The sequence below is a fragment of the Chiloscyllium plagiosum genome, chromosome 32 (genome assembly GCF_004010195.1).
Source record: "Chiloscyllium plagiosum isolate BGI_BamShark_2017 chromosome 32, ASM401019v2, whole genome shotgun sequence".
Lineage (NCBI taxonomy): Eukaryota > Metazoa > Chordata > Chondrichthyes > Orectolobiformes > Hemiscylliidae > Chiloscyllium > Chiloscyllium plagiosum.
The window spans coordinates 37,713,377-37,728,697 of record NC_057741.1 but is presented as its reverse complement, the minus strand read 5'-3'; the positions used below and the strand labels follow the sequence as shown (position 1 = coordinate 37,728,697).

The 15,321-nt window shown below is 41.3% G+C and overlaps 1 protein-coding gene across 1 annotated transcript in view; it reads left to right on the top strand.

Moving 5' to 3' along the window:
- The window catches only part of tspan5a (tetraspanin 5a), a 92,538-nt gene that overhangs the window by 68,366 nt on the left and 8,851 nt on the right, over positions 1 to 15,321 (top strand). Inside the window, exons 3-6 of the mRNA XM_043674447.1 lie at positions 6,525 to 6,671; positions 11,500 to 11,670; positions 12,972 to 13,097; positions 14,364 to 14,411. Of these exons, the coding sequence (XP_043530382.1) occupies positions 6,525 to 6,671; positions 11,500 to 11,670; positions 12,972 to 13,097; positions 14,364 to 14,411 (492 nt within the window). The remainder of the gene's footprint in view (positions 1 to 6,524; positions 6,672 to 11,499; positions 11,671 to 12,971; positions 13,098 to 14,363; positions 14,412 to 15,321) is intronic.

Here is a 15,321-nt window from a genome sequence, read left to right as displayed (position 1 = left end):
GTGGATAGGTGGGAGATAGGCAGGTAGGACAGGTCATGAGGATGGTGCTGAGCTGGAAGGTTGGAACTGGGGTAAGGTGGGGGGAGGGGAAATGAGAAAACTGGTGAAGTCCACATTGATGCCCTGGGGTTGAAGTGCTCTGAGGCAGAAGATGAGGCGTTCTTCCTCCAGCCATCGGGTGGTGAGGGAGCGGTGGTGGAGGAGGTCCAGGACCTCCATGTCCTTAGTGACCGTGGGCAGGATGGGGACAGAGAAAGAAAGCGGTAAAAAAGACAATTGAAGTAAAACATGCCGCAGTTCCTGACTCTGGGCTTTACGTTGTAACCAAAGGATAGCATCAAATCCAGTGCACATCCTGATCTAGCAAAGCTTACTGTTAAACCTCAATCAACTGTCAAATGAAAGAAAGTAAATTGAAGGACATGGAAAAAGGGGAGAGAAACAGTGAAGATTTAGGTGGATAATATTAGAATTGAGAGCTTTTAACTAGCATGAAAGTCTGAACAGACTGTGGGTTCTTTACTCTAGAAAAGGGCAGGCAGGTTGAGGGTGGTTGTGGGAGGGGTTGATACATCTGTCTTTTAAAATAATGAAAGTTTGATAGGCTGGATGGAGAGAAGACTTGAGACCAAACGTTGGGTCTGTAAATACGAGATGGTTGCTTATAATTTATTTTTAATTCATTCCCTGGATGAGGCCCTCGCTGGCTAGACCAACTGGTAGGTGTGGGGTGTGGGAGGTACACAGAGGATGGTCAACACCATCAGAGCAGTTAGACTGAATGGTCTGTGTCTGGAGAAATATTTTCATCAATATCCTAAAGGGAATTGGATATATCCTTGAAGTGGTAAAAATTTTGGTGCTACAGGGAGAGAGAGCAGGTAGTGTTTGGACTAAAACAGACATTACTGAATTAATTGGCTAGCTCTTTCAAAGAGCCAGCATGAGAATGATAGGCTGAATGTCCTCTGTCTATGTTGTATCGTTTTATAATTCTACATCGATGACTTTTACTGAGTCCTACAGGTCATGACTGGAGTCTTGGGAAGCATTTGTGTTCTTTAATGAATAAAGAATATGGTCAGAAATATTCTTTTTCTTAAATACACATATAATTGGACCCAAAAAGTAACAAACAGACTTTTTGTTACATGACTTACAGAGGATTGGGAATGGGTGGTTGGTTGATGGTTGTCTGACGAAACAAATACCAAGTGACTAATAATGCACTGGATTGTCTTAACATTGTCCACATGTCTATCTGTCAAAGTCACAGAGTGCTGGGCATGACTCATGAAGCAAATCATTCCTGGGCTTGTTAACTGACTACAGTATTTGTCATCAGGAATTTACTGATTGTTTTGCATTCCAAGGAACAGTTACAAACAGGCTTGCAGGAAACTCGTTTTCAGAACTTTTGGAAAGGGAAGGACAGGCCTGCATTCCTACACCTTTGTCTCTTATATATCTCTCCATTTACTGAATGTGCCAAACAGCCAGAGACTGGATTATAGTTACTGTAGTAATGCAGGAAATGTAGCTGCCAGTTTGTGGACAGCAAGCTCCCATAAGCATGAAAGTAATAACGACTTGGATCATCTGTATTTGTGATGCTGATTGAGGGGTATATATTGCAAAGTATTTGGGAGAGTTTACACACCACTAGGCAGTAATCACTTTTGGAGGTTAAGGTGTTAAACCAAGGCGCTGTCTGTCCTCTTAGGTCAACATTAAATGCCCCTTTGAAGAAAAGCAGGGTGATTGTGAGAAGGGTTGGGGGTTGAAACAAATAGGTTATTGGGTCATGAGCACCTTTCTTTTTGTGAGGTTTGGCTGTGCATAAATCTGCTGTGCTTCTGATGTTACAACAGCTGGCTGTTACAGATCAAGTTGAGGCTGGCAGGAGCTGGAGAGAAGGATTGCTCGAAACTAGAAAAAATAGGAGGAAATAAAGTTGACCCCAAAAGTTGGTTTTCAATTCTGAGAGTTGAGTGTAAAGGCAGTCGATGGTAGTGCAGGGTTTATGCTCCTTATCCGTGCATTACAGTCGGATAAAATCTGTGGTTTTCCTTGTGGCTATATGCGATGTGCACATTTGGAAAGGCACCAGATTTTGATGAATGGCTGCTTGTGAGCTCTGGTTGTAAGCTGAAGTGTTTTTGAAACATGGGTTTGACCAGCTTCCCCCCGGTGGCTTAGAACTGAGCCAGCTGTTGGTCAGAGGAAAGCTCATATCCTTATAGTGCCAACATTATTCAAACCGATTACCTGACCATTAGCGTGTTGCTGTATATCAGACCGATTACCTGACCATTAGCGTGTTGTTGTATATCAGAGCTCGCAAGGCATTTCCAACAATGACACTGCCTGAAAACAGAAGGTATTTCATTGGATGTAAAGTATGTTGGGATGTTCTGAGGTTGTGAAAGGTGCTATTTAATTGCAAATATGTTCTTCCCTTAACAAGTATAAGAAACCCAGTAAGATGTTGAGTTTTCTTTTGATCTTTCTATTCTTCACCATTGCCCCACCCCCTTACCACCTCCAACTCATTTTTAATTCAGAAGTCACACATCAACCAGGTTATAGTCCAACAAGTTTTTGAAATCACAAGGTTTTGGAGCGCTGTTCCTTTGTCAGGTGAAGTCAGTTCACCTGTCAAACTATAACCTGGTGTCATGTGACTTCTGACTTTGTCCGCCCCAGTCCAACACCGGCACCTCCACATCATGGCTTCTTTTTAATTGGTTCATCACGGTCCCACTTCCTCACCTGTAGAGTTATAAGTGGGAATGGGGTAGACTGTTCAGTCCCTAGACAATAGGATCATAGCTGAACCTCCATTCTGAGGGAACTGTCATTGGTTTCTCATTCCCTGCTTCCCCGAATAGGGCTATCCATTAAGTAGTGAAATCCGAATCTCACATGTACATTTATGAGGACTTTACTTTAAATAGGATTAGTTTAATGAATGAACCAGTCTGTTTGTTGTTTATTCTACACAAGCAATGACCCTAATCCTGTGTCCCCACCCTATGTTTAGCTCGGTTGTTTCTTCCCCCATTGTCTGTCAGACATCAGCTGACCCTTTCTATCAGTGTTGATGAGATGTTTGCATCAACACCAAGTCTATGTTGCCTTGCTACCCCTGTGCTCACTGACCCACACTAGGGCCCAGCGAACAACGTTGTGACTTAAAAAGCCTCATCTTTGTTTTCAAATCACTCTGGGGTCATCTCCCTCCCAATTTCTAACTCCTCCAGCCCCACCACCTTCCAAAATATCCACACTCCTCAAATTCTGACATCCCCAACTTCTATTGACCCTCCATTAATAGCCATACCTTCAGTTGCCCAGACCTTAATCTGTGGAATCCCTGCATGTCTCTACTTCTGGTCAGACCACGTGTTGAAGCCCCCTGTGCTGATCTACTGCAATGTAATGTTTATCTGTAATCTCTTTATCTGACTGTAATGTCTATCCTTTTAACTTTATTTCTTATTTATGGGTGGCACGGTGGCACAGTGGTTAGCACTGTTGCCTCACAGCGCCAGAGACCGGGGTTCAATTCCTGCCTCAGGCGACTGACTGTGTGGAGTTTGCACGTTCTCCCCGTGTCTGCGTGGGTTTCCTCCGGGTGCTCCGGTTTCCTCACACAGTCCAAATATGTGCAGGTCAGGTGAATTGGCCATGCTAAATTGCCCGTAGTGTTAGATGAAGGGGTAAATGTAGGGGAATGGGTTTGTGTGGGTTGCGTTTCGGCAGGTCGGTGTGGACTTGTTGGGCCAAAGGGCCTGTTTCCACACTAAGTAATCTAATCTTATTTCCTAATTTATACTATGAATCATTGAGGTAATGTAACTTATTTTCTTTATTTCTCTATTTTGTATCTGAGATTTGTACCAAGGTATTTAAGATGGTACCGTGAGGGGCAACATTGTAAACTTTTCACTATACTCCTGTAGTTGAGTGCACGTGATGATAAACCTAATTCTAATATTAATTCTTTACTTCCCTACTTTAACACATCCCTTACAATTTACCCCTTGGACCAAGCTTTGAGTTAAACTTCCCAAAGTAGGTGTCAGGACCCAATGATAGTTGTGAGCTGATATCTTGGGGTCATGGACCTGAAGGTAGCAGTGACTAACATGGAGCGCTGACTGAATTATAACAGCTGCGGTCCTGCTTTAACATCTTTGGAGCTGTAAGTGGGAACGATGTACATTGTTCAATCCCTAGAGCCTGCTCCACCATTCAATAGGATCACAGCTGAACCTCCAGTCAGAGGGAGATGTCAATGGTTTCGCATTCCCTGCTGCCCCCCCCCAGCTTGCCCCATCCTCTCAAGTTTCCACTACCAACTCCCGGCTCCCCTCACCTGAGGGACTGCAGTAATCTTCAAACCATGAGACGGCATCACAGAGCTTGAGAAGCACTGCTTTCAGATCTAATGTCCATCATGTATTGGCTCAGTGTTGTACTTTATCTTATAAATTCTTCTGTCAAGCACCTCAGGATCTTTCATTATGCTGTATAAATATAAGATGTTGTTATATTCTGCACACTCTCAACTTTCTACATATGGGAAAACAAAACGTGCTAAAGTCCCAAAGACTTTCGATTTAATTCCATTCACATTCCCTCGTTCTTGGCTTCATGACTGTGGCAAACAGTTCTTTCTATCAGTCCTATCTCAGGAGCTCCAGTTCACTCAAGAATCCTGAGAGATTTATCATTCAATTCTGATATCACCCTTGTAAGTATCTTCACTTTCTGCAGTGCCTCTATGTCCTTTCATCGTACAAAGTTCAGAAGTGTTCACATTACATCAAATGCAGTCCAATCTTTCAACTTGACAGCACTGGCCTTTGGCATGTATTAACCACAATTGATTTATCACAGGCTGAATATGTAGTCATAATTGTGCATGATCTACACCATTTATAAATCTAAGTAAACTCAATTCAGCTTTTGAAGCCTCATCGATTTTATGAATCAGTCACCCATACAAGAGGCAGCTTGTCTGTCACTTAATAGCTAGTGAGCTGGTTCCTCTGGGTCCCCACTTAGTTCACTCCAGGTTATGTTGTTGGTGAAACATAATCAGCGGCATCTTTGCTCACCCACGGTTAGAGAATAGATTGAACTGGTCTCGCCAGACATTTCACATCCTCACGTGCGGTTTGGCCACAGTTACATACTTTATGGCCCTTTGTTGTAACTTACCGATCGAGCGTTGCAAAAGTTTGGTGCCTGCCAAATGTAAACCCATGAGTGCTGTAACACAATTTGGGAGTGTAACTTACAGCTGGATAAGTTATCATAGCTTTCGCTTAATGGCAGGTGTTAGAAAGTAATAGTGGAGGGTTACTTTTTGGATTGGAAGCCTGTGACCTTGATATCCCACAGAGATTAGTTCTGGGTTCTCTTTCAATTGTCATTTATATAAATGATTTGAATAAGAGTATAAAAGGCATGGTTAGTAAGTTTGCAGCAGACACCAAAATTGGTGGCAAAGTAGACAGTGAAGAATGTTTCCTCAGATCACAAAGGGATCCTGATTCAATGGGTCAATGGGTTGAAAAATGGCAGTTGGAGTCCAATCTGGGAAAATGTGAGGGATTACATCTGGATACAACAAACAGGAGTAGGGCTCATACAATTAACGGTAGAGTCTTGGTTAATGCTGTAGAACAGAGGGACCTAGGGATGTAGATACATAATTCTTTGATGTTTGTGTCACTTACAGAGAGGAGGGTTAAAAAGACATTTGGCATGCTCGCCTTTGAGCATAGGAGTTGGGATGTCATGTTGAGGTTGTACAGGACTTTGGCAAGACCTCTTCTGGAATACTGTGACCAGTTCTGGTCACCCAGTTATAGGAAGGATATTATAAAGCTGAAGAGGGTTCAGATGAGATTTACCAGGATGTTGCTGGGTATGGAAGGAGTGAGTTATAAAAGGCTAGATAGGCTGGGACTATTTTTTCCTGGAGCGTAGCAGGTTGAGACACGACCTGATAGAAGTTTATAAAATAATGAGAGGTATAGATGGAATTAATGGTAGTTGTCTTTTCCCGCGAATGGTGGATTTCAAGACTAAGGAAAATATTTTTAAGGGGAGAGATTTAAAAAAAAGACTTGAGAGGCAAATCATTTACACAGAGGGTGGTTCACATGTGAAATGAACTTCCTGAGGAAGTGAAAGATGTGGGTACAATTTAAAAGACATTTGGATAGATACATGAATAGGCAAGGTTTGGAGGGAAAAGGGCCAGGAGCAGGCAGAGGGGATTAGTTTAGTTTGGGATAATGTTTGGCATGGACTGGTTGGATCGAAGGGTCTATTTCTGTGCTGTATGACTGACTCTTGTTTTAATGCACTTTATGTAAGATACTTTATCAATTCAGTTTACAGTCGCTATCTCCTGAAATAGATATGAAATGAGAAAGTTTGAGATTATAATTTTTTCAATTGTGTCCAAATATTGTTTGAGCTGTGTATTTAACTTTTTTTTTAAGGGAGTCTTGTCCAATATTTCATCAATCACAGACCTGGGTGGCTTCGATCCAGTCTGGTTATTCCTTGTGGTCGGAGGTGTGATGTTCATTCTGGGATTTGCAGGATGTATTGGGGCTCTGCGAGAGAACACCTTCTTGTTGAAGTTTGTAAGTATTCCAAGTATTCTTAACAGAGGGGTTTCCAGGGAGATCTGACAGCCCAGTCTTGGCTGCTCGGGTGGAGCAAAATGTTCATAAAATGGACATTGAGGGATCACATGACATTTAGAAATATGGAGTGACCAGGATTGGAAATCTCGGAAGAATAATTAAATTGGTTGGATTCAATACAGGTGCTGCAAAGGGATCTTAATAGAGTTTGTAACTAGATTGAATTATGGAGAAATGTACCCACAGACAAAAAGTAAAATTAAGAGACACTGTGTAGTGATTGGAATCAGGTGGATCTTGTTAACTACAAGATCCTTGATTTGGGTTGTTAATCTGTGCCAATCAGGAGGCACTGGCTGACCAAAATAAACAGGTGTCAACACCCTGGAGTTGTTCAGGGAGAGGTGGGCGCCGCAGGGAGTGGAGTGCATCATTTCTCCCTCCAATTCTATTTTGATTTAGTCCCTACCCTCCCCTTCACTGTTTTGATCACACAGCACTGCCCTTTGATGTGAAGGGCAGTGTTTGTCACTGGCCACCCGGGTGTTTTCCTATCTTCCTGGTGGTGGAATTTGAATAAAGATTTGTGCACTTTGTGTCTTTCACTTAGTCTCACACGTATACACACACGCCATGGGTGCTGGGGAAAAAATAAGCACTACCGCACTTAGGTGGTAGTGTGGGGATTATATAAAAAAAAAATAAAAAAAATAATAAATAAACAGGCCTGCTGTCCTTACCCTCCCCCTCACTGTTTTGATAAAGAAAAAAAGAAAAAAATAAACAGGGGATTTTAATGCCTGCCCTCCCCTTCACTGGTTGATCACGCAGCATTGCGCTTTGATGTGAAGGGCCCTGCTTGTCACTGGCCACTCGGGTGTTTCCTTTCTTCCTGGGGGTGGAAACTGAATAAAGATTTGTGCACCTTGTGTCTTTCACTGTGTGTCTCACCTGCACACACACAACATGGGTGCTGGGGAAAAAATAAGCACTACCTCAGTTAGGCGGTAGTGTGGGGATTAATAAAAAAAGAAAAAAAATTTTTTTAAATAAATGGTATCTCCTCAGCGCAGTGGATGATTCTGAGCAGTTTAACCACAGTTATTCACTTCACGGTCCTTTGTTGTAATTTAAAGCTCAAGTGTTGCAAAGTTTTTCTCACCTGCACACACACAACATGGGTGCTGGGGAAAAAATAAGCACTACCTCAGTTAGGCGGTAATGTGGGGATTAATAAAAAAGAAAAATTTTTTTTTAAATAAATGGAATCTCCTCAGCGCAGTGGACTGATTCTGAGCAGTTTAACCACAGTTATTCACTTTGTTGTAATTTAAAGCTCAAGTGTTGCAAAGTTTTGGTCCTACTGAATGTAAACTCATGAGTGCTGTAGCACAATTCAAGCATTTAACGTATAACTGGATAAGTTATCTTTGCATTCTTGTCCTTTACATTCAGCATTAAATATGTATGAACATCTTAAAGAAGAGCAGAAGTAGCACATTCAGCGCCTCAATCCTGTTCCGCTATTCAATAAGATTTTAGCTGACCTGATGGAGTTTCAAATTCCACATTGCCGTTTACCCCAATAGCCTATGATACTCCTGCATATCAAGAATCCATCCACAAAGTGCTGGAGAAACTCAGCATCTGTGGAGAGAGAGTTGACATTTTGAGTCCAGTGAGTCTTCAGACATCTCTTCTAAAGAAGGGTCACTGGACTTCAAATGGTCAATCTTGTTTTCTGTCCTCAAATACTGCCAGACCTGTTGAGTTTCTCCAGCATTTTCTGTTTTTGCTTCTGCTCTCCAGCGTCTGCAGTTCTTTGTTTTATTTAAGATTCTATCCACCTCTGTCACAAAAAGTATTTCGTGACCTTGTCTCCACTGACCTCTGAGGCAGAGAGCTCCGAAGCTGCACAACCCTGAGAGAAAACAATTCATGTTGCTGTCCCTCAATAAGTGTCCCCTTAAATCTGGACTGACTCCCAAGAGAAAAAGATCTTTTCCACCTTCAACAGCAGCAATTGCTGGAAAAACTCAGCAGTTGAAAAAGGGTTACTGGACTCAAAACGTTAACTCTGCTTTCTCTCCACACATGCTGCCTGTTCTGCAATTTTTCCAGTGATTTCCAGTGATTTCCAGTGATTTCCAGTGATTTCCAGTGATTTCCAGTGATTTCCAGCATCTACAGCTCTTTAGGGTTTAAAAAAAAATCTTTTCCTCCTTGTCAAGGCTATTCAGGATCCGATACACTTCAAACAAGTTATCCCTTGCCCTCCTAAACTCCAGTGGAAACGAGTCTGGCCTGCCCAACCTTTACTCATAAAAGAATAACTCAGTCATTCCTGTTTATAATCTCCACAAGCTCCATGCATTTATATCCTTCCTCAAATAAGGAGACCAGAACTGCACACACTACTTGAGATGTGGTTTCCCCATTGCCTAGAAGCATGGCACCCTTAATTATGTCTTCAATTACTCCCATAATAAAACATTACATCCCATTAGACTTCATGATTATATGCTTTACCTATGTACTGACTTGTTGTGACTCACGCACCTAAATCCCTCTGCAGCTCAGAATTCAGCATTTCTCCTTTTAAGGAATACTTTTATTCTTCCTGCCAAAATGAACAACTTCACATTGTGCTCCATCTACTTGTTTCTTGCGCAGTCATCCAACCTCTCTGTATTGATCTGTAACTTCCTTATCTTTGTGATCTTTGTGTCATCTGCAAATTTAGCTGCCATGCCTTCACTCCCAACATCTAAGTCATTGATGTCAATTGTAAAACGTTCAGGCCCCAGCAGTCCCCTTGTCACATGCTCTCAATTAGCATACTCTCTGATTTCTACCAGCCAGCCGATCATCAGTTCAGTTCATGCTGATATGTTACACCCTGTGTCATGAGCTTTATTCTCTGCATAGCCTTTGATGTGGCACCTTATCAAACACCTTCTGGAAATCCCAAGTTGACTACATCTATATTGACTGCAGAACTTACTCCTTCAAAGACTTCTAATAACTTAGTTAAATATGATTTCCCTTTGGCAAAGTCGTGCCAATTCCTCAAGATTACATGAAGTTTTTCTTAGTGCACAACCATAATCTCAATGTAAAATGAAGCCAAAAGTGCTCTGTATCCAGCACGATGTAGGGGAACTTTATAATTCTGTTTTCAGTTTGAGAATAACGCACTTAGAAGAGACTGACAGGTTGAAATGCAGTCTCTGCTTTATATCCAGAAGTGCTCTTACACACAACGGAATGTTTTTTCTTCCATCACCAAACCACATGTGGGTTTATTATTTCATCTGTTAACTACCACCAGTAAATCACCAATGATTTCCAATCAATTTGTTTATGCTGAAAGCCCATTAATGGCGATGTCAACTATTAAAGGAGACTGTGAGGAAGCTGTACAGCCTGTCTAGATATTTTAATCAAACTGCCAGCCTTGGGCTACTGTCTATGTGGGGTTTGCAATTATCCCTGTGTCTGTGTGAATTTCCTCTACTTCTGTTTCCTCCCACAATCCAAAGATTAGGTGGATTGGCTATACTAAAAACAAAATAGTCCAGGGCTGTGCAGGCTAGATGGATTAGCCATGGAGAATATAGGGTTATAGGGACTCTTCGGAGTTGGTGTGGACTCGATGGACTGAATGGCCTGCTTCCATACTGTAGACATCCTTAAAAAAAGGGTGTATGTTAATCTGTGCATGTATATATACATGTAACTCAAATTCAAATTCATTTCATTTTTTAAAACCGCAGATGTGATTTTAAATGCTGTTTGTTCGCCAAGTAACACTGCAATGGAGATCAAACTAAATTCACAGTCTCTGCTCGGGTTTTTTCAAGCAAATAATTCAAATTCTTGGAGTAGTTTCAGTTAAGCTCAGCATCCTAACTACGATGATAGCCTCTTCAATTAGAACACTTTTGAATAGGGAAAAAAGTGCTGACGGTTTTATACTGAGGGGCCCAGAAAGCGCAGTGCAGTTTCAGGATGGAGGGATTGGCTATTTCCAACTGAGTTGAGGAGAGATTGCTTCACTAAAGTTTACGAATATTTAAAATTATCTACCCTGTGTCCTTGAATGCTCAGTCATTGAAAATATTTAAGACTGAGGTTGATATGGAAACCAGGGATGGGGTGGAAAATGCGATTAAAGGTCAATCATGATCATACTGACTGGTTTCAAGGGGCCCTCTAACTTAGTCCTGCTGTTTCTATGTCCTTCTGTCTGGCACTTCACAGGAGCAGTAATCAAACAGCAATTGACACTGAATGAGAGGTGAAAATGTTAAGGCAGGTGTGCAAAGTTCTGTTTTAAGGAGCCAGGAAAAATATCTAAATGGTGAGAGATGCAGTTTCCAAAACATAGTGTTAACCACAGTAGGATTTTCAAGAAAAAAACACAAAGAACTGCAGATGATAGAAATCAAAAACAAAATCAGACATTTCTGGAAAATCCCATCTGTGGAGATAGAAACAGTTAATGTTTTGGGTCCAGTGACCTTTCTTCATAAACCAGGATTTTTGTTTTAATCCTTCACAAACTGGCATAAAATTGCAGGTATGGCATCAGCAAACATTTCAATTTTTAAATGAAAAATTCTCTTTGATGGTTAATAAGAAAATGGAATTCTGTTAATGTAACAGATGCCATGCAGAGCAGCATGGGGTATATATGAGGCAAGTCTCTGGCTGTGGATTACTATTTTGAAAGTCATTTGGTTGCAATTGTTGGAAGTTGATGGCATCAGTATCTGTACAGAAGCTTTTAAACCTGTGTCATTTCTTCTGTTTCTTAACCTAGTTCTCCGTATTCCTCGGAGTGATCTTCTTCCTGGAGCTCACAGCTGGGGTCCTGGCATTTGTCTTCAAGGACTGGATCAGGGATCAACTTAACCTTTTCATTAACCAGAATATCAGAGCATACCGAGATGATATTGATCTCCAAAATCTTATTGACTTCACACAGGAATATGTAAGTCCATTCTACCAGGGTATGAGGATATCAGAGTGTTAGCTATAACCAATCTGAACCAGTTCGGGAAAGACTGAAGCTAACTCCAGATTGATATAGCTTTGAGTCAATTCTCAATCACCTTGAAAGCAATGTAGCAAATGTTTTACAGCATATTACTAGGCCTACATAGGTTAAATTATAAGGAGGCTTCTTTTCCCTTGAATATATGAGGATCAAGGTGGTTTAATTGGAACAGATGGAGATAAACATTCTGAGGTGGGGAACAGGGCAATAACACATCATTGTCATCAGAGCCAGGTCATTCAAGAGAGAATGTGAGAAAGACTTTTTCGAGCACAAGGGACACAGGTGTGAACTTTCACCCCCACAGGGAGAGGAGCTGGGTCAAATTGTAATTTTTAATTTGAGAGGTCAATAGATTTTTGCAAGCCAAGAGTATGAATAAAATTGGACCCAAGAATGCATTCAGCTCTGATCTCCTTGAATGGTAGTATAGACTCAAGGGGTTGAATAACGTTCTCTTTGTGTTCTTATGACTGTGTTTAAAGTGAAACCACTTTCTGGAAACCAAGTAAGGAAATGTATCTGACACATTGCAGGCAGTTTCACTTCACCTTCAGATATTACCTAAGACTTATAATTTGCTAAAAACATCTCTTGTGCAATTCTGCAGGATTCCATATTATAATTTATATGCAAATCTATACTTACTGATTTGTCTGTTGTCCTATCTTCTCCCTTTCTCATCTTCACTCCATTTATTGCTTCCCGGCTCTTTCCTGCATTCTCTGTTTCTTGTCTTATCTGTCAGTGTCTCTGTCTCTAACTCCCCGTCTCGGTCTCTCCCCGTTTCGGTCTCTCTCTCTCTTCCCCTCATTGCCCACCCCCCCGGCCCCCCTCCCATCCCATCTCTCCCCATCTGTCTGTCTGTCTCTGTCTCTCTGAGGTGTACAAAATTATGAGGGTCATAGACAGTGTCAATAGGAATAAACTTTACCCCTGAGAGGGGTCATAGATTTAAGATGACGATCAGGAGGTTTAGAGGGGATTTAATGAGAATTTCATTCACCAAGAGGACATGGCATGGCTTGAAAGGCTATGGACCAAGTACTGGGAAATAGGATGTGAGTAGATAGGTGCTTGATTACCAGTATGGACTCAATGGGCCGAAGAACCTCTTTCCATGCTGTAATATTTTATGACTCCACAAGCACTGACTATTTATAGTTTTTATCTTGCATTGTCACAATAGTGAGTTTTGAGCCTATGTTAATGATTCTCTATTTCTCTAACTCCAGTGGGAATGCTGTGGTGCCCATAATGCAGATGATTGGAATCTGAATATTTACTTCAATTGTACAGAGAGCAATACAAGTCGGGAACGGTGTGGAGTGCCCTTTTCTTGCTGTACCAAGGATCCCACGGTGAGGCAGCACAGTAAATTACTGTTCTTCTCGTAGAAAAGGTCCTGGATAACATTTATCCCTAACTACGTCACTAAGAGTGATTATCTGGCCATCATCACATTGCTGTTTCTGGGATCTTGCTGTGTGCAATTTGGCTAACACAGTTCCTACTCTGCAGCAATGACTCGAACTAAATAAAGTACTTCATTGGCCATGTAGGAGCTATGGGAAATCCTGAGATCATGAAAGGTGCCATAGAAAAGTAATTTTTTTTTTCCCTGCAAATTCAACATTGGATGGTCAAATGGATGAAAATATCACATCCCCTTTACCAACAGGGAGAAGTGATCCATAATGTGTTTGTTTATATTGTTATAATCCCAGCTGGTGTTAACACTGGACAAGTTGGACCCAGGGTCTGAAACCTTACTTGATAAACCCTAACCTAGTTTTCTTCCCCATCTGTGGAGGTCAGTCACTGAAAACATATGCAAGAGCTGCCAGTATATTTTGAATAAAGAATAAAATTTAAATTAAACAAGGAAAAAGCATGAGCTATACTACACGAGACAAAAGGTTGGAAACCTTTAATTGCAAACACCAGCAAGGGATTGGAACTCTCATTATACCTATTAACCCATCAATATCCTTACAAACTCCACAACCCAAGGGAACAGTTGTCACAGTTGTAATATCAAGGCTCCTTACCTCAACACAACTGCAACCAATTCCCTTCGAGTATGATTTTGTGCTTTACTGGATTCATTTTTTCTTCAGCTGGGATCTCTCTGAGACACCTAAACAAACTAAACCTATTATTACTTTAACTTTGAAACAAACACAAGTTCCGTAAGCCCAGTTTCCAACACTTTGGTTGGGTTTCTTACGAGAGAGTTTTAATACTTTAGCTTTCACTCTGGCACGTGTTCAGAAATAGACCAATATTCTCGTTGGTAGTAGCACAGTTTTGTTTGCACCTGTTTTAAAATGCCCCAACAACAAATCCCCCTCCCTTCACTGTGCAGGTGGTAAAAGATCATTAAAGGTGAATTAAAACAGACAGGTCTCCAGAGTCCATTACACCAAGCTCCAAAGAATATCTCTTTCCAAAATATAAAGGCTAAAAGCTGTCACCGCTTTATAACACAATATACAAAATTTAAATTGAACATAATAAAATTATACATCAGGTTTTATATAAGCAGAAACTGTTACTTAATCCACGTGGGAACGCTACTGTTTGCTAACAGTTAATGTTTCAATATTATTGTTTTTTTTCTCCAGGAGGATGTCATTAACACTCAGTGTGGTTACGATGTCAGATTGAAAGTGGTAAGAACCAACAATTAAAAGGAACTTGATGCTAAAAAAGTTAAATAAGCTTTTAAGTTTAATTTTGGCTTTCTTTGCATATGAATCATTTAGTGTGTAGATGTTTGGTTAGCAACATACAGTGGAACCCTAATACTGTGCCAACAAAGAGACAGTGAGGTCTTGTCCACCGGTCCAGGTGATGGGGATTGGTTTTTCAACACCTTATTACCAGCGTTTAACTATTCTGGATGCATTGTATTTTGCTGGATAGGTTTTATGCAGTTACTGTAGTATCGGCAGTGAGTTCTATTTGCTATAGCTAGCCAGCCTCTGTTTAAGTAGCCTCTGAGACTGTTGGCTGTAGTACACTGTTCAGAAAGACTCCGCTCAGTGAATACAGTCTGCCTGCTGTAAAATAGGCTGAGCATTTGGAGTTGGGGACCATGTATAGGGTGTCAAAGTTTGCAGATGACACTAAGATGAGTGGCAGAGCAAAGTATGCGGAGGACTGGGAAACTTTGCAGAGGAACATAAATGCTTTGAGTGGGCAAAGGTCTGGCAGATGGAATAAATGTGAATAAATGTGAATCACCCATTTTGATAGGAGTAAAAAGGACTATTACTTGAATGGTAAAAGTTTGCAGCATGCTGCTATGCAGAGGGATCTGGATGTCCTTGTGCATGAATCACAGAGTTGGTCTGCAGGTACAAGTAATTAGCTGAAAATGTGTTGCTGGAAAAGCGCAGCAGGTCAGGCAGCATCCACGGAACAGGAGAATCGACGTTTCGGGCATAAGCCCTTCTTCAGGAATGAGGAAAGTGTGCCAAGCAGGCTAAGATAAAAGGTAGGGAGGAGGGACTTGGGGGAGGGGCATCGGGAATGTGATAGGTGGAAGGAGGTCAAGGTGAGGGTGAGAGGTCAAGGTGA